Genomic DNA, 19,864 nt, shown 5'->3' on the forward strand with positions numbered 1-19,864 from the left:
ATAAATTGGGAACTATCAGCATGTTAAATTGAGATAATAATAAAAATGATGTTGTTTATACGTATCACAAAATGAAAAATGTATAACTTCATAAGAAAGAAAAATGGTTCTAAGAGCTTCTTAATTCTCTATCGTCAACCAAGATATATGTTTAGAACCGTTTGGAAAAAATATTATTGATGTGTTAGTCAATCTGAGATGGTCCGATCCTATACGGGCAGGATTATCTTAAATGACTCTGAAGTGATTTCGAGATAGATCCAAAATGGAGGCATCGATCCCTCAAAGTAAAAGTATTGTACTTTTGATGTAGAAGTATTGTACTTTCAAGGTGCCTAAGAGATGAGTCCAAGGTGATAAAAGCGTCAAGCTCTCGAGATGAAGCATTATGCTCCTAAGTTAGAAGTATTGTGCTCCTAAGGTGTTACTTGCATGAAGACCAAAATCGAAAAGGTTTCTCAACCCGGTCATTCTTACGCTCAAATTAGTAATCATAGATCCTTAAATGTGAGCTTAAGTAATTCAAAAAAAAAGAAAGTTATCATTTAGGAACATCGAATTATTAACTTAGCATCAGAGGGACCGAGTCAAGAAACCTCCCTCGACCTTGGTCTTCGTGTAGGTGATATCTCAGAAAGCATAATACTTCTACCTCGAGAGCACAATACTTCCATCTCACAAGCTCAACAACTCCATCTCAAAGATACCTAAGGAGCATAATACTTTCACCTTAAGAGTATAATATTTTCACCTTAGGAACATGAGACCTTTTACCTTTGATTATCCAGAGTCGTCTCAGAATTGCTTTAGATAATCTTATATATATAAGTTTGGATCAAAACTTTTTCCTATGATAAAAGCGAACCACCAACGTACAGCAGAAATGATAGATATGATGTGTGTCGGTAAACCGAGTCATACATCCTTTTCGATACCCTTGAAGAGAAAAGGTCATGGCTAAATATGTATTTCCACTAAATAAACAAGTCAACAAATCTCTCTCTCTCTCTCTCTCTCTCTCTCTCTCTCTCGCTAAGCAGAAACCGTGTCATATTTTTTTGGTGACAACCTGCATGCATGCGTTTGGATCATACAAGTTTCCGAATTTTGCTCGTGTCTCGTACCATACGTTTGAGCCCCAATAATGCAATATTCCGATTTAAAATCCCAATCATGTGTACGTTTTGATTAATATTTAGGTCATTATTTACCCTCGAAATATTATTTTTTGAGTACACCCTTTGGGTGATGACCAATATAATATCATGTTAATAACCCTCAGTGGTATGTGGGTCACGCTGGATAAAAATAAATACAATAGACGATGACAATAACTCAAATATATATAGTCTGATTATTTTCAGTCCGGTTTATATCAGATGATATTCGAGCTAATGTCATTAAGATTAATTCATAAATGTCAGATCAGAAAACGAGATATAAAGTTGCTTATATGGATCCTAATTTTCACCATCAGGGAGGGTTAAAAATGATTGCTACTACAAATTATGATTTCAGAGTCAATTTCATTTTTGTCATTACCGGATTTGGTAAGCAATTCTATAAAAAATTATGTCAATTGCACGTCGACAAGATGCAAATTAGTTTTGAAAATTTGATAGAATAATCCGGGATTCGAGGTTTGGAGAGTCATACTCAAGTTATATGAGGCTTCGATAACCACTGAGAGAAAGCGAGAGAATATTTACTAGATTAGCAACATGAAATTATATTCTGATATGAAGAATCAATCGTGCTAATCATATGTAGTAATCGACTAACATGTCATACTAATGAAGCGTCCACGTAGGTGTGAAATTAGTAGTAATCGGACGTTGGAATCTCCACATGTCGGATTCCCTTATCACTCATAAATATTTATCGATCTTTTTTACTAGCTTAATCTTTTAAATTTATTGACTATTCAATTTTGATCGCAAGTGATGCATTCTATCTTTCATCTTCTTTCCTAGTGTTTAATTAAAAATTACTTATCATTTAGTTTCATTCACACAAAAGCTTATAAATGTACGGAGTCTTTTTCCTATCACTTCGAGGCTTTGAGATTAATGATCACCAAACGAAAATTTATATATGGGGCCAACGAATCTAACATGCGGGCGATGCTTAGATTGATGTGTCGGCCAATAATTTGCACTTCGGATAAGATTAAATAGCCGTGTAACACCGGTTTCGAAAATATATTATAGATTTCAATATTATCCATCCCAATAGTGGGCTAATTACATATTTATTACCTCAAGTAGTTAGTTAGTTTAGTATCCCAATCCTTATTTTTAAAAAGATATATTATATTTTTATAGTTATAAAAGTAAAATATTTAATCTTATTTCACTTTACGGCATTGACTCTACCTACGAACGAAAGATGGTTGTCATGTGTAACAATAGCACTAAAAAGAGAGATAAAAATATCACAATCAGCAAAGAGCCATCGGCCTTACGCGTGTCATCGACATCGTCGTGGAGTTGGCCATCCGAGAGGATAATAAAGTCTGAGGAGAAGATAATGAGGTGGGAGGATGCAAGAGATGAGGATAACTATCGATGCTATTGTTGAAATGAAGGATAGGAAAACAAAACAAATAAGACACAGGAGATGAGGGCTGCCATTGACTATCGCTATTTGATATGTCATTTAGGATAATAGCGAAATTTTCATAGTAATTATCTTTCTATGAAATTAATATTTTTTTGATGATGAGGATAGTAAAATTATTTTTTATCTCTTTTTTATATTATTTTATATATGATAGTATGTGCATTATCTTCCGTCGATAAAATCAATAACGTGTTGAGAAATAAAATTAAATATTTTATTTTAATATATTAATATATTTTTTAAATATAAAGGACCAATGTACTAAAACTAACTTAACTATATGGATAATCTATAATTAACAGCAACAGCACTGCAACGAGTTGCGGTTTTCAATATTATCCGAAACAGCAACACTTAATGTCAATGCACTGCCAAAGCTTACCACATGCATGCATGCACGTACGCATGCATGGTTCCAAGACGCGTCCGGCCCCCTTGGGCTCTCAGCACATCGGCTTCCTTTCCATGCCTACTGCTCCACGTATTGGCTATTGCCCTAAACTAATTGATCATCTCATGTACAACCCCTTAATAATCTCATACAAGTACTTGACACTCGCTTCAGTGTGGAAACATCCCTTCATTGGATATGCAGTCAAAGACAGCAGCACCTAAGTTTATGGCTTACAGACTATGTTTGAATGTGATTTTATTCTTACTATAAACCCAATAATTCTCCTTTCGAGGGATGAATTATTGTCCTTGGGTCTTCCATCAGGTATCCAATGATATCATTATACTGTTCCCACCCAGAAAAGGGATTCTTTTTCCTGTGGGAAAATAAGGACTAACGTGATAGGTGGGAGATGCCACACTGTAGTTTCATACTGTTCTAAGACCAGTAGCAGTACATATCATATTGATGTATGAAATGTACCAATTCTAAAATCTGTACCATATGTTAAAAGTTAGAACACTGATCTCAATTTTCACCTTGTGATGCAGTACGATTATGTTACACGTCCTTTAATGACTGTCTTGCAAAGTTAAGGCAAGTCCACTTAGAATCCAACTTACAAATGCAATGCATGGGTCCAGCAGTATTTGCCATACACGTATGCGACGGCAGCGGAAGAAATCACCGTAAGCTATGTGGGCAAAGAAAGTGACACTCGATGTCTGAGCCATATCACATAGTTGAAAGAAAAATCACTGCTTTTTTGGTGTCCATCTTCAAAAATAAGAGAAGGAAAGAGATATTGGCGTTATTCATTTCTTAATTCTTAGTATCTCAAACATATAAAATTGAAAACGGATAGAGACAGGAAAAACTCATATTTTCTGGATAAGACATGACATGACGATCATTAAAAGTCAATTGACTCGAAGTTATTAAACTAAGACGTTTTCCAACTACCAAAACAATCGATTGAAAAGACAGAGCACGGTCCTCATGCTCTATACAATCCAAAAACAACAAGTTATGCAAGGTTTAACAACGATGTAGAAAATTCAATTTGATTGAGTTATTTTTTGATACAAATAATGCCTAAAATATGGTTATGGAAATCATGTGTAATTAATAATCAATGGCTTCCACCGGCCGCCGTCACAAGAAAAGGATCGGACGGCGGAGAAGAAATCAGAGTTAAGAGCAAGTGGGAAAGTTGGTTCATTGCAAAAGCCTGGCTTCGATCCGTACGATGAAACGCGTGTGGTCGCTCTGTGTCGCTGCACACACCACCACTCTTAACGGCAGCCATCCGACCAATCACAGCTCGACAGCGTGGTCTCCACGATACTGCTCTGGTTTTCTATAAAACCGCCTTCCTCTCTCCCCAACGCAACTGCCTCCTCTCTCATCCCTCTCCCCTCCTCCTCCTCCTCTTCTTCTCCTTCCCCATCGGCTCCTTCTTTGTATGCTGTTTTGCTTCTGAGATCGTCGTCGGTGGGCCACCGGTCGTGGAGACGCGATGGGGCGAGGGAGGGTGCAGCTGAAGCGGATCGAGAACAAGATCAACCGGCAGGTGACCTTCTCCAAGCGCCGATCGGGGCTGCTCAAGAAGGCCCACGAGATCTCCGTCCTCTGCGACGCCGAGGTTGCCCTCATCGTCTTCTCCACCAAGGGCAAGCTCTATGAGTACTCCACCGACTCCAGGTGCGCCCGCTCTTTCTACCTCCCTATCCTACTTCATCCTCGATTGCCTACCTTTTCAGCTCCGTTTCCCTAGGTCTGAATCTTTTGACATGAACCCTAATTCTCATCTCTTCTGTGACTGCTCATGTACGCGAAAATTGGAATGAACTGTGGTGGATAAATGGGCCCTGATCTGTTTTCTGCTTGTGTATTGTTGACGAAATCCAGTGACCTATTCTAGCACTGCTGTTCTTCATGATAATTCTTTGTTTTGCCTTTTCGTTTCTCCTCTGTAAATTTTTCGAGAAAAAGAGGATTGATTTTTTTTTCTTCTTTCTAGTATAATCTGCTTTGTTGTTTTTGTTTTGTATTGTTCTTCCTTGTTTTAGATGGTAAAGATCCGACTTTTCCGATTTTGGGGTGAATACATTAATCTGCAACTCGAATACATTTATATGTTTGCTTGAAATAGCTGTTGTTTGCCGGGTCGTGTTTAAAGTAGGCAGCCATGGCTCACTGACGTTTGATACCACGAGAAGTAAGGGTTCTTATTAACCATTACTACATCGGGTTTCCGAAGATTCCAACGGTTGCTTGGAGTATTTCTAGGGTTTCGTTTCTTTGGTTTCCCTTATGTCCTTTCTGGTTGAGATGTGAGATTCCGTTCTCAGGCCGGTCAACTGTGAAGTGTCGATATTGTTTCAAGTGTAATTCTTTTGGTGTTAGGACTTGGACTTGTGCGTTCTTCTCAGCGCGTTGAGTTTGGTTCGTCTTCTCCGGTATGCCATCTTGGAAGCAAATCTAGGGTTTTCGTCTTTTGGGCAACTATTGTTATACTCCAATTTAGAAACATGTTCTTATGCATAAGCTCCTCATGTCAATCCTCCAGGTTTGACTAACTCTTTTTTAGCTTCTTCTTCTCAATGTTTTCACAAGTCGACTCTCCACTGATATTATGTGACCTCTCTTTTGATGAATAAGCGTCCGATCCTTTCTTGTTATCCACCATGGCCTCAGCATTAAACTTCAGTTATTAGCTTTATTTTTAGGGTCCTATCTGATGCTATAAGATTTGCTTTTGATGCCAGCCACCTCATCTTTCAACTGATGATCCTCGTCTCAGTTACATGTTTAATAAATTATATTCATGACTGGTGACCCCGTGAACGGTGTCCTAAATCATTCTACAAAATTTCAACTTTTCAATTTTACTGTTTCTTTCTAGCCAGTATTCACTGCTTTCTCTACCTTGTGGAAGTAGATATAGGCTTTCCTTTTTCAAATTTGAGTGTATCTTTCCCGATATGAATATGAGGCTCCAATAAATATGTGAAATAGTGCATATAAAAAATTGGAGCTTCTCATGAGAAAGCTTCTAAGATTTCATCAGCAGGTATTCTCTCTCTACAATATCCTAATAGGCCAAATCTGCAGAATTTGTTTTGTGGCCGGCCTATTTTGCTTGTTGATCGTGGGAGGATACAAGGAATTCTGATATATTATATAAAAGGATTGTGCTGCAAACTAATTATCATTCTTTCTTCAAGTTCTGATATTTTGGCTCATGCATTTTATGGTCTGTTGATATCTTGTGTACGCATTCAACTTGAATTAGAGTCGTTATCAACTTGAATTACTAATCAAAATAAAAATTTGATGCCTCTTAATGAATTTGAAATTTTATATGTGGTTGGAGGCAATTTCTGGTGCAAATTATCTTCGAGGTTAGTGCAGTACAAGAGATACATAGAAAATGCTGTAGAGGTTCATTGGCCAATTAATTTCTAGGTTATGTTGCAACCGCAATGAGAATGAAGTTTCCCACTGATTTCATTGATAAGCATGTAGAGATAACTCTCTAAATATTTATTATCATAATGGCCCAGGACTTTTCCTATTTGTGATCGAGACAAAATACTGTATCTAGCACATCCTTATCATGTTCGTGTGTCAATTGTTCTCTACAGTATGGAAAAGATTCTTGAACGTTACGAGTATTACTCCTACGCAGAAAAGGCTCTTATGTCATCCGATCAAGATTATCAGGTTAGTGAACTCATCTGCCCATCCATGTAGTAATCTTGTACGCCTCTACACCTTACATCAGGTTCTCAGTTTGCAGACATTCTTTTATGAGTTTAAACAAGATATTATTTTCTTCGACCTAATTGTACGTGTATCATTGATTGCTTTATCATATACCGTATTAGTTTCAGTTTTATGACTTCAAAATTTGCCTCTTACTGAACACTCAGGTATCGTAAAGACATGAGTAGTCCATTTTATTATTTCTGTTGCTCTGGATTTTTTCTTGTGCATGATTTTAACTGTTCCACCTGCAAGAGTACATGAGCTCGGTGGAATACGTGGGTAGATATGGAATGAAATGGTAGATAGAGTGTTATCTTATAGGAACAGTTTTTTTCATTCTCGCTCTAATCCGAATTAAAGTATACATCGATCACATTGATAACAACTTATTTCATGAACGAGAGAATCTTCTCAAATGATTATCAGCATGAGCTGCAAAGAAGATCAAGCTTAGTTGTCGCTAAGCAGCAAACTGCATGTTGATCAATTGATCAATAGATGGTAACTTGTTATGGTGTCAATGACTTGGTTTATGAACAAAAAAGGCCCTGACCATTGTGTATTTCTACTTGATATAACGAGGAAATGAGGAATAAAGAGCCATCTTTCCTTATATAGTGTTGATTGAGGTCATGACTTCTACCATGATAAAAAAAATTGCTTAGCAAGTAGAGAGCATTGCTGGAAGTTCTTTAGCATCTGAGAGATGCATCATGACTTTTAACATATGACACAAAATTGAACTATGGAAGTACTATATCTGGATGATTAGCCACATATAGTGTTCTTTAGGTTTTCCTAATAGCGACTGTCTTCGATCAAGCTATTGGATTTAATCACTCCATAGGTCTATATAACTTAGATTTTTGCTACACAATTGACATGCTTGGTTGTGTTATGAAAGAAATGAATTAATCAGAAAAAGGTAGTTTAACTAGGAGAGATTATGGCCATGTTTATCTCGATCAAGGGTACTTAATGCTAAAGTTGGGCTTTATTACTATTTTTTTTACCACAAGAAAATGATCGAGCTTAGTTTAATACATAATTGATCGAACCCACCTTGAGCCTTATTTTTAACAACTGATCTCGAGTCTCCATCGGCTGACTTGTCAAGTTCAGATTATTATTCAATTTTCATGATTTATATGAGACTCGTTAGAAGCTTGTTTCAACTAAATTCAATATTTTAACCTTGATGCTTTGAATTGCATGTAATTTATGTGCAGAGAAATACATGTTTATTTGTCTAAACGTGAATGATACCTGTTGATTATTTGTATAAGGGCCACGAAAAACTTGGTGCAATTAGCAACCCATAAACACACTGATGGTTCGTCAGATGGGAAATAGACTCATAAGACTGGAAAGGATTATCAAAATAAATCCAGTTCACTAAAGAACTTCCCAATCTACATGAAAGATGAACTGTTATGTTGGTCGAGTATAAATTAAATAAGAAAATCTTTTCTCCTTTTATGACATGCTATCGGTAATAATAAGGGGTCCTACTAGTTCTAGAGGTCGGACATTAAGGACTAGGAAAAGGTTCATGTTGATCTAACATTTAGCATTCATCAAGTTAATTTCTACTGCATTTAGTTCGGGATATAGTGTGTTCTGCACATCTTACACAAGAGAAAGATGCAGGACATCGTCCATCACAGTAGTTTCACTTCATGGACAATGTCTAGCAGTAACTCCATTGTTTTTGGTGGACGCATTTCTATAACTTCTTAGGAGAGCAGTGTCATTCCAAGACTTAAAGGTGCAAAAGATGGACTGCTTGTGTTAATTCACTCGCCTGGAGGAATCTATTTCCCACCGAAGCTATCTCAGGTGTCTGTAAAATGTCCATCCTTCACTAAATTAAGGTAGCAAAATGAACGTAGAAGCAGAGATCTAGATGCTTCGTATTGGGAGATCACATCGAGTAAGATTACCGGCAAAAAATGCCATCTCAATGGCACTGATCGGGTAGAAGTCACAAAAGGATATAGACAGCTCACAGTTGGATAAATATATGTATATAGTATCCTTAATTTGTACGTTTGAAAGATCTTCCCCTAAAGTGGTGTCATATGTCGAGTAAGAAAAGCAGATGGAGGGTTCATGTACTGGTCCTTTTTTTTTTATATTTCTAGTTCATAGTGTAAACATGACAAAAAGGGTGGAGATTAATGGGAACAGTGTCAATAGTGAAACTTGACATTTTTTAATTGACTGATCGAAAACTATTGTTTGAAGATGTTAGCTAACCTAATTGGTAAAGATCATAATTATTTATTACTATGTCACACATTCTTTACATAAAAAAATTATCTTGATTTATATTTTCCTTCTCGGGCTCTTTTTTATCCAAGATGCATTCGAATAGCGCAGGATGGAAGCTGTAGCTAAGCTTTCCCGAGTCCCAGGATCTTGCAACAAAAAAGAGCAAACACACGACATTCTGGTTGACCTATTATTGTCCCAAGAATGCATGTCTCCATATTTAGTAATTTAAATTTTAACCCAAAATTTATTTTCATGATTAGGGATAGAAACTATACGCTTTGTGTTGATGGTTTGCTTAACCAATTTGAGGTCCCTGATAGAAAGTATACCCTGGCCTCCCCATTGTAGGCCCAAATTAAGGATCGCTTATCAAATATAGGATTCCAATTTCAGTTACTATTCAGGCGACAAATTTACAATGAAGGCTCCTTTTTGGTCTGAGTGTTTGCTGTGACAACAAACATACAATGTTCGTTACATTTAGGCAACAAGATATCACATATTTTACGAGTAAATGATTTTTATTTAACATGTAGATATGTTTTATCTATCATAGGTATCCTTCAATTACTCTTTTAGGACATCTTCAGGAGCATGAATTATACTTAGTTTGCATACCCGTTTGCATCATGGAAAGCTTCTGCTAACAGTTAACCAATGAGACGTTACACTATAGTTTGAAGACGAAAATATATTTGTGCTACTAGCTTCAGGTATTATTTTATAGTATAAAGTTCAAGCAAATTGAGCCATCAGTTTATGATATCTACTCATGTATGTCTTGATATTGTAGAACATGAGTTTCAACAGATCATAAACAACAAGTCTCGAGGGCAAGCTAACATAGATCACTAATATTTCGTTGGATAATGTTCAGGGCAACTGGTGTCAAGAATATGGAAAACTTAAGGCTAAGGTTGAAGCTTTAAGTAAAAGTCAAAGGTGATCAAATTATGACACTGCTAAGAGTCATATACGAAGTGACGTACCAATGACTTGTTCAAGTTCAAATACTTCGCAGGCATCTAATGGGAGAACAACTTGAGGCCTTGAATCTTAAAGAACTCCAGCAACTGGAGCATCAGCTTGAAATTTCTCTGAAGCATATTAGGTCAAGAAAGGTAATTCTCGTTACATTTGCTAATGTCAAAATGAAGGTGAATCTCTCGGACAACTTGAAGTCATAAAAGCTGATGGATTTGTCATGGTGCAGAACCAAGTCATGTTTGACTCCATTGCTGAGCTTCAAAAAAAGGTAATCTTCAGAAGCTTTAGTATAAATTCCATAATTATCTGTTAGCTATCTTCCCATTGCATTTGACTTATCTAGTGGCCCAAACTGTGCTAGAGAAAGGGAAGCCCGGGACAACTACACATGCACTGCTATTAATACTCCAGGCTTAGAATGGCATGCATGGGGAGAGAGTCACTTAGTTTTCAGTTGATAAAGCATGAACAAGGATAAAAAAGAAGTAAGATATGATATAGCATGAAGTCATAATACCCCAACTATTTGTAGTAAGATAGATAGGTTTCTTTTTTTCTTGCCATTAGCTCTATTATGGGCAATTGAAAAAATAAAAACCTGACTAAAACATATTTTAATATGTAATAAGAGATTCAACTAGCCCAGCCATGACATTTGTTTAGAAGCCTGAAGCCGCAAATAAACACAAAAGCTAGGAAATAGTTACAAGTATCACTAACTTATTTACTAGTCAAGAAGTTATTGTGACAACATAATGCTATGTGGTACTGTGAACTTAAATGGAAAAGCAAGACCAGACCATGACTTTAATTTCATTAATTTTATGTGATTCTCCAAACAGAAATAGAACAATTATCCATAAATTCTAAAAAGGGCCAACCTAGGAAAATATCCATAAAGATATCTCATACTACATGTAAAGTGTAACTTAACAGTAATCTTGGAGGGATGGTTCCTTTTTTCCTTTAGAACAGGCAATTGAAGTATCATAATTAGCACCACGCAGCGACCAATTTCTCGATGCAAATGGGCATGAGTTTGACGTCCTCCGATAGCCCCTGGGACAACATCTCTATGGTTAACAATCTTAAGTTCTGTGATAATTTCTCTGTCAGTCATGGAGGAGGGCTTTTGGAGCTACTCGACAGCGCGCTTAGCATGCTTTCACAGCACCATACAGTTTACTAGAATAGAACGGTCAGAAAAGATTTAGCTATTGCTATCTTTTCTGAAATCAGCATGATATGCAAAGAAAGGCTGTATGGGTTTTTCGTCAACTGTTGAAGCCTACAATAGTCTGAAACATGTAATTCATTTTAAATCAGATAGTTATCTAGTAATTGGTATTAAATTGAATAAGTAGTCGCTGGATGCACATTATTTTACTTTGGAGCTTCGTTAGCTGCCAGGATATTGGCCTGCTGGAGTTGTCATCCCCTAAAGTTGTCAGCTTAATTTCTTAAACCTACACATGGTAGCTTATAAATATAGTACGCATGATGAGACCAGCTGATTCAGAATGATGCCAAGGTTAAAACTCTTTAGCTCTTGCTTTGCAGAACTCGTGTGTGTGGTTTTCCAATGATTCATGGTCTAGATGACATTTCACTCGCAGCAAATCGCCATGAATTAGCTCTGTGACTTGGATTTATTTTCATGCACAGGAAAAGGCTCTGCAGGCGGCAAACAAGACTTTGGAGCAGGAGGTAACAAAACTTCCTGCATGTTGCTTCATAGTTAAATGCAGTTCTGCTACTCTGAACTCGGCTTTCTTGCGATCGATCTGAGCCAGCTCATGGAGAAGCAGAAGATCAAGGCTATTACCCAACAAGCACACTGGGAACAAGCCCAGACAAGCTCCTCATCACCACCCCCCTTGATAGCGGAACCCCAACCTACTCTCAACATCGGGTATTTCCAGCTGCATAATCTCGTATTAGTTTGCTGCTTAAACAACGTAGGTTGCTTCTGCCACGCACACCCATCACAATTGCATGCTGTTCATGTACTTTAGTCTCAAGATTCGTTGTTTTTCTTTAAACAAAAAAAAAATCAGTGAAAACTTGTGGCTCCATCTAGAAATTATTTTTTCTAAGCACCTTGCAACGAATATTTGTCCTTAGTTCGTCCACTTACACTGTAAAGAAGTAATCTTATTTTCTAAAATATATTTCGCTAATCATCATTTGTCTTATATGAATAGAAATATTAATCATGGATGGGTTTGCAAATATTTGTTCCAGTCAACCATCAATTGTTGCCATCTTAATTTAAGATGGCAGCTACTGCTTTCATCTGAAGCAATTACCAGAGTCGAATGTTTTCTTAGAATTTACCTTCCAAGCTCAAACTTCCCATGATGCAGGTGTTACCAAGGGATGGCCCTCGCCGTCAGGGAGGAAGCTTCACGGCTTCCGGTACGGATCAGTAATAGCTTGTTGCCGCCGTGGATGCTCCGCCACTTGAACGGCTAGTGGTAGCATCTTTTCTTCCTCCCATCGACACCCTGGAAATAGTGCTAATATATGATGATGCGAGACTACCATGTTCCAGCTGATGTCTCCAGGTATGTCTTGGTTTGCTTTTGTTTGGGTTCCGTCTCTGTATTTCCAATAAGTAATTGGGACCTTAAGAACCTACATTATGCTTGATCCTAATATGGATGAATCTTATACCACCTCTGCTGCCTTTGTGTGTGTGTGTGTATCACGTAGAATAGATGATTTATTGCTAAGCAGTGCTAATAGGTAAAGCTTCATATCTGACATAGATAACTATGTTCTCTGAAAGATGATAACAAAGACAATTGTGATGATGAGGATGGTGATGTATTTCCCATGTAACTTCCTGTTCTCCCTGTGAATAGTAGCCAGCCGACTTCTTTGAACAGCAAGCTCATGTGTCCTCAACAAGAAGCATCATCTGTAAGGCAACAGAAGTTGGAAGCTGATGTTTTGATGGAAGAAAGAAACCAACATAAGAAAGGAACTCACCCTGCCACAGACTGGGCATGTTTCACTTCTTTCCATCCACTCATACATACAACTCATGTGGAAATGATGAGTGCATTGCAGCGTAGTCCGAGAATTTTCATCTCTGTACTCTGCAAACCGATGCAACAATATTAGACCGCGGGAGTTCAGTACAAAGATTCTGCAGCCTACACATACGTAGTGCACCAGAGCAAAGGAAATCCTGCAAGAGATTGGAGCTTAGGATGATAGATCGAAGAGATGAATGACATGAGAAGCACATGCTAATCTACCTTCAAGACAAATTGGACAAACATCTTCGTCTTCGGAGATAGCGTAAATGTGTGCCGCTGCTGAGTGATTGAATCTTCCATCACAGTTCAGTTCGGATGAGGCTCGCCTGCCATGGAGGTGCCCTGAAGCCTTGTTGGACGCGCAGCATGTAGGATCATCGGGAGAACAATGTGCACCCGCTGCAGAATCGTCTTCCGGTGAAGCAGGAGATGCGGGAGTTGACTCCTGATCAGATGAAGGTTGAATGCGTCGTTCTCGACGAGGATTAAGATCATACTGCACAACACACGACGCATTTGGATGTCGATGGAAAGGTGACAGCCAGTCATTTATATTAACATACGGGTAAGAAACATACAACATTCAGGCTGCGCAGAATCAAGCATCTGAGATCGCAAGCAGGCCCCCGGTGATGCTCTTCCTCTTCCGAATCATCCACGCCCAAACAGCAAAGAACAGAACCCATAAACCCTATGCAACGCTGTCGATCTTCCACATTATCCTGCACTACAAGAAAAATGAAAAGTAATCAAGAACCAATCTTCTCTTCGGGTTGCAGAGCACGAACTCAGCAAATGGATGCCATCTTATTGTCTGACAGAGATGGAGGAAGATGAGATAAGAAGATAACACGACGACGATGCGGTTGAGATAGCGATCAAAGTCGGTGGTGTTTTGGTAACCGGAGACTCTACCGAATCGAGATCTTTAATCGCCCGCTTAGGATGGGGCGCGGAGGACGCAGGCGAAGGGAAAGAAAAAAGGATCCTCGGGAAGATTTTGGTCGCCAGTGCGAAAAATCCGCAACCCGGACGAGAGCTTGATGGGGCGTGGATCCTCTCCGATTCTACACGTACGACAGGATCTGTTAACCACATCTCGACCGTGAATAGTTGCGGCATCGTAAAATGATCCGTTGACTGCTTGGAGAGGATCCCAACGGGAGGGTCCTCCTTGCACTGCGTAGTTGCAACGAAGAAGAGGGAAGACGACATCTTCACCCCCGTCGACGCGGGGGTTCGCATTCATCGAACGGCTGAGATCAGAACTGTCGCTGACGTATTTACATTTCTACCCGCTCACGTACCTGCTTCGTTGTTCGTTCCAGCCGCGGGGTCGCGTGGGACTCGTCCGATGGGTGGGAGGTCCCTGGGTTGGTAGGAAATCTAGATGCGTTTCCTGATCAGCAATGGAGGGGTGCGTCACTTGCTAATGTGCAGGTCCACCGCAGTCAACGAGTATTGTGTGGGCGATCCAATGATGGATTCAGAGTGGTTCTTCCACCATCCATTATTACAATTAATTGGTCTGCCACTGATGCCAGAGGAGCGTCCACCATGATGATGTAATTGGCTCCACACACCAAAGAACGTCACAACAGAAGAAGAAGAAGAAGAAGAAGCGCGAGCGAGCAAGTCGGGATCCTTTGCCGTACGCAAAGCAACTCGCCTTCGCGCATCTCAACCGTGGAATATGTGGGTTCCATCTAATCATGACGGGAAGGGACGATCGACAATGGGTCGCGGGAGCGTGAGGTGGAGCGGAGTCCCGATAGCCAAACCACGTTTCGATTTGGGTTCACCGGGGACGAATGGAGATGCGGTCCGCTGTCGACGCTCCGACCGGGCCGGCAAGTTTAGCGGTAAAAGCCGAAGCGCCCGACGAATGCGGTACGGTGACGTTTGCGTCCCATGGAATTCACTGACCGCGCGAACACCTCGTGATTCGTGTTGATATAGATCATAGAACGCAGACGATGGTGTGCCAGCTCATATGTTTTATCAGATATAAAACAGATGTATATGACCAATCCGCTTGAACAGAGACATCGACACACGACCACATCTTCAATGGCATCCACTGTAAATATAAAAATCATAATTACATTATTATTATTATTATTAAAACTTGATGTTAGAAATTAAAATAAAACAATAGTAGATTAAATCTATAATACTTATTATCATTCAAAAATTACAAGAACATCGACTTTTATAAGACAAACTAGTCTCTTCTTCTCTCTTTCTATTATTCACATCTATAATTATTTTTTATTATTAGTCTATCATTTTTTTTATCTTAATGGATATATAATATAATAACTAACTTATCATCCATTTATCCGTTCTTATAATACTTCAACTGTCCTCATGGTTAAAATCTCCAAAGAATCTTGTGACGAATCAAGTAAATCTTTTTCATGCTTTTTACAATTTGGTATAAAAGGCTTAAAAAATATATATTTTTTTTTTTGGAGACACTTGCTTTCGTACTTAAAAGACTTAAGATTACTAATTTGAGTATCGAAGAGATCGGATGGAGAAACCTTTTTCGATCTTAATCTTTTTATAAATGATATCTTGAGAGTTTTAAGTTTCCACCTCAAAAGTACCTCAAACAATCATGCATATATGAATCCGAACCACGTCAAATTAACTAAGATATTAATAATATTTTTTTATAATACTCCTAAAATATTTACGTTGAGCTCGGATAATGCAACATTTGAAACTAACGGCTATGGGTGCTTAAATTTTAATTTATTTCATCTCAAAACTCATCCATCTGACTCGCAAGGAACATCGGGCAGATCAACCTTGCATCTTAGGTATGGATAAGACGGCCACCACAATCGAATAAGTAATATTCATCTTGCAAAACCCCAAAAACCAAGTCTAAGAATAAATTTTATTTATCTCTATTATCAGATATAACTTCGTAAAGGTAAATATCACATGTAATTGTAGTAGTGCTTTACCTAACTTAATCATTCATCTGGATATAACAATCCACATGAACGTACACTAAGCCAGCATGTCCTGATCTCGGTCCATGGAGGACATATATTTCTCCTTTACCGGGGAGGGGAAGCTTCACTGTGGGGCTGCTAGCTTCAGAGTAAGGCTTATCAGTGACGGCCATTACATCTTTTCATGCAAGCTAAGGTCGTAGTACTGTTAGTCCAATGACTGTGAACAAGTGATCGAAGACTGTGCCACATGAGCACACAGCAGATCCCTTCATGGCCCAGCCACTGGTACCTCAACTCGTAGTGAGAGATATGGTTGCAGCCAATCACAGCCTCTTCTTCTGCTTCACTGTCACCGCCACTCCCACTGTCACTTACAAAGATCTCTCCTTCCCCTCGTCTCGCTGGAAGCTTCAGCCTCGTATTCTTATCCCAACCCACCCCCGCAAGATGTGTGTGTGCTGAGAGGGACAGGCAACGACCACGTTCCCATGGAAAAAGATGTGCTTCTCAATCCACTGGCAGAGATGTGCAGGGCAGGGCAGGACACCACCAATCACCATTCTACAAAACCTCAAGAACTTTCAGTGGCCTGTTCTTGGTAATGAGTTGAATCTTCCTTGCATTTGATTGGAGGATTTCAAGCATGTAATACATGCAATTCCATGGGTACTCTTGAAACTATTTGATATAAATGTCGCAAATCTTCATGAAGTAATGGCTTCGAACTCGAGATTTATGAGATGAGATTTGGATGATACCAGCTTTTTTTGCGTCAAATTTTGGAGGCTGCAAAGAAACATCACACTGCAAAAAGAGCAGAAACTTGAAAGCAGAGGGTATAGGATTCAGCTTCCAAAAGCTCATCTTTTTCTGAACTCCAACAAGATAAGAGAACTGCGCCACCAAATCCATGCAATTGTTTCATTACAGGAAGAAGGAAGAGAATGGGACTAACAAATTTGATACAGAGAAGAAGAACATGAGACATGTATTAATATATGTATCTGGCCATGTCTACAACTCGGAACAATAATTAGCCGTCGCTTAAACCCTGCCTTGCCTTCCGATCCCTGTGGAAGAAGATGAGCTCCCACCACCGTCGCCATTGCCGCTCCCCATGCTGTTCTTTCCCGCCATGGCCATCTGATGATGGTGGTGATACGAGGATGAGGATGGCGGTGAGCCGTATATCTGTTGCCCCATCATCATCGTCATTCCGCCGCCATACATCGCCGCGCCGCCGCCGCCGCTGGTGAAACCGCTCACATTGTTCCCCATGCTCATGGCAACGCCACCGCCGCCGTCCTTCTGCTGTGGCTGTGACAATGACGACGCGCCGCCGCTCTTCTCGCCCTCCATCTCCCGGAACCTCTGGAGGTAGACCTTGAGGGGCTCGGCGTACTCCTCGAACCCGAGGGTGGTCATGGCCCAGAGGAGGTCGTCGCCGTTGATGGTCTTGCGCTTCTCGCGCTGGCACTTGTCGGAGGCCTCCCCGGTGATGAAGCTGATGAACTCGGACACGCACTCTTGCACCGTCTCCTTGGCGTCCTTGGAGATCTTGGCGTTGGCCGGGAGGGCCTTCTTCATGATGCGGCTCACGTTGGCGATGGGCAGGAACCGGTCATGCTCCCGCGGCGACGACAGCTCCCCCGCCGCCCCCGTATTGCTGTGGTTCTGCCCGCCCGATTCGTTGTCCGAATCGGCCATCGCGAAGCCTCAAAGACAAACAGAATTCGCCAAAAAACCCACCAAAAATCTCGTCTCTTTTCGCGATTTCGATGGACAACTCACCGAGAAGGAGACTCTTTTTTTGGAGATTGTACTGAGGAGTGTCACTAGAGGAAGAACAGGGTCGACAAGGACTCAAAATTTCGCCTTTTTTCACCCAGACAAGAGGAATCAAGATCAAGATTGAACAGGGATCACGCGAAGCTAAGATCTCAAGCGATCGAGATGCCACAACAGTGGAGAACAGAGTAATCGCCGGCTCCGCGTGTGGGCAGAATCGATTCGATCGAGGAGGAAGAAAGGGGGCGAGAGAGTATGGGATGAAATCCAAGATGAGAACTTTCTCATACGCAAGAGGGGAACGCGATCGGAGGAACCCTAGAAACCCTCGAATTCCAAGGATCAACGACGGTGCGTCCCGCTCCAAAGTCTTCACCCCCCTAAGGAGAGAGAGAGAGAGAGAGAGAGAGGGGGATGCGTCTTAGTCGGATACTTAGTCCTAATATCGCATCGGGAGGGACGCGTGGCAGTCAGCTGGCCGTTTGTTTCTCGATAAGGATGGGTCGTGTGGGATCCTACTGACCGTCGATGAACCGCCTCGACGTTGATCTTAGCCGTCGGTTGTAGTCGGCATGACGACGTTGATACAAGCAATGTGGCTTCTCGCTGTCCAACTAAATCATAAAGCGAAGATTGTGACACCATAAAAGAAGAAACTCTCTCGAGGCGGGCGGGAAGATGCATATCTATGCACGTGCCATGCACGTGACGGGCAGATAATAACATTTTGATCGAAAAGGCAAAATTGCATTTTTAGTATTTATCCCTCTAATTTAAAACCCTTGTACATCATTAAAGGTACAACATTAAAGTTCTAATCGGCATTAATCTCTCTTTTACAGCAACACTTTAAAATGATGAAATTATTAAGAACATTTTAACTCAAATTTACTACCATTACACTGATAACTAATGATTAACCTGAATTTTCTGAATATATATTGACAAGGAAGGTAAATATGGATATGCATGCTATATTAGAATTTGTTAGAGCTAATATGCTATTTACAGAACAAATGACATAAGTGCATCCATCACAATTGGCTTGACAACTTGAGCAGTTTCATCAAAGTTTATAGTCAGAGGATACAAAGACATCATCAAATGAAAAATCATTCAAGAGAAGTATGTTCATGCTTACAGTCAACAAATTCTTGATGCCCACACTCCATTTTATATCAAGTGGTTGCAGATCTGGATTGTAGCAAGAGAATTAAAGAAGATGAACCCAGATATACACCATGCAAGCTCCAAATGGTTTGCCCAAACGATTCAGACAATTATAACTCTCTCAGGTGCTTTCTTTCTTCTCTGACTGAGCTTCGGAAATATATTTCACAACATCAGCACAACAAGAGAGTTTATCTGCCTTCTGATCAGGAATTTCAACTGAAAATTCCTGCTCAATAGCCATCACAAGTTCCACCCTGTCTAAGCTGTCTAAACAAAGGTCCTTTTGGAAATCAGCCTTCTCGGTTACCTGCAATGATTTGATAGATTAGCCTTTCGCATTTATCTCAAATAGCATTATGATCAAGGTTCGCAATACCGTACCGTACCGGTATTTCGACCTGGGCTCGGCACCGGTATGGTACGGTATACCGAGCGGTACACCTGAGTGTACCGAGTACTGTAGTACTTCGGACCGGTAACCGTCGGTCTGCGTACCAAAACCTGTCGGATCGGTACGTACCGCCCGTATCGGGCGGTACGGCTCGGTACGGCAAACCCTGATTATGATAAAACAAAATAACAAGAAAGATAGAGCTTGTTCACTGATTATGATGCAATAGATAACATACATGCAACATGCTTAAGGGTGAATATGATTTTTGCAAAACATGGGATGGATTGAAACAAAATGTCCACTTGGCAATACCCTACTCTTCAAACTATGATAGTGAGAAACACTTATAGTAAAAATAAAGATAACAGTTACCTGCATGAAAAAGAGAATCACAAGAATGAGCCTGTACTCCCAACTATGTGGAGTTGACTGCATG

The 19,864-nt window shown here is 40.0% G+C and overlaps 3 protein-coding genes across 4 annotated transcripts; 1 reads left to right on the forward strand and 2 right to left on the reverse strand.

Moving 5' to 3' along the window:
- Nucleotides 1-4,397: 4,397 nt before the first annotated feature.
- Nucleotides 4,398-12,732, forward strand: LOC103975613 (truncated transcription factor CAULIFLOWER A-like). The gene is made up of 8 exons (XM_009390626.3): nucleotides 4,398-4,720; nucleotides 6,667-6,745; nucleotides 9,945-10,009; nucleotides 10,089-10,188; nucleotides 10,281-10,322; nucleotides 11,720-11,761; nucleotides 11,848-11,966; nucleotides 12,421-12,732. The coding sequence occupies exons 1-8, from the start codon at nucleotides 4,536-4,538 to the stop codon at nucleotides 12,527-12,529; spliced, it is 741 nt and encodes a 246-aa protein (XP_009388901.1). The 5' UTR covers nucleotides 4,398-4,535; the 3' UTR covers nucleotides 12,530-12,732.
- Nucleotides 12,733-12,843: 111 nt separating this feature from the next.
- Nucleotides 12,844-15,136, reverse strand: LOC103975614 (E3 ubiquitin-protein ligase At3g02290-like). Of its 2 annotated transcripts, none has more exons than XM_065138393.1 (5): nucleotides 13,953-15,136; nucleotides 13,680-13,828; nucleotides 13,321-13,597; nucleotides 13,049-13,158; nucleotides 12,844-12,977 (listed from the first exon to the last, which is right to left on the reverse strand). In XM_065138393.1, the coding sequence occupies exons 1-5, from the start codon at nucleotides 14,344-14,346 to the stop codon at nucleotides 12,951-12,953; spliced, it is 957 nt and encodes a 318-aa protein (XP_064994465.1). In that variant the 5' UTR covers nucleotides 14,347-15,136; the 3' UTR covers nucleotides 12,844-12,950. The 2 variants fall into 2 exon arrangements, with proteins under 2 accessions (XP_064994465.1, XP_064994466.1); XM_065138394.1 differs by having other exon boundaries at nucleotides 13,680-13,823; nucleotides 14,017-15,135.
- Nucleotides 15,137-16,959: 1,823 nt separating this feature from the next.
- On the reverse strand, nucleotides 16,960-18,268 carry LOC103975612 (nuclear transcription factor Y subunit B-3). Its single transcript, XM_009390625.3, has one exon. The coding sequence runs from the start codon at nucleotides 17,778-17,780 to the stop codon at nucleotides 17,118-17,120; it is 663 nt and encodes a 220-aa protein (XP_009388900.2). The 5' UTR covers nucleotides 17,781-18,268; the 3' UTR covers nucleotides 16,960-17,117.
- Nucleotides 18,269-19,864: the final 1,596 nt, after the last annotated feature.

Source organism: Musa acuminata, chromosome BXJ3-2 (assembly GCF_036884655.1).
Source record: "Musa acuminata AAA Group cultivar baxijiao chromosome BXJ3-2, Cavendish_Baxijiao_AAA, whole genome shotgun sequence".
NCBI classification, from domain to species: Eukaryota; Viridiplantae; Streptophyta; class Magnoliopsida; order Zingiberales; family Musaceae; genus Musa; species Musa acuminata.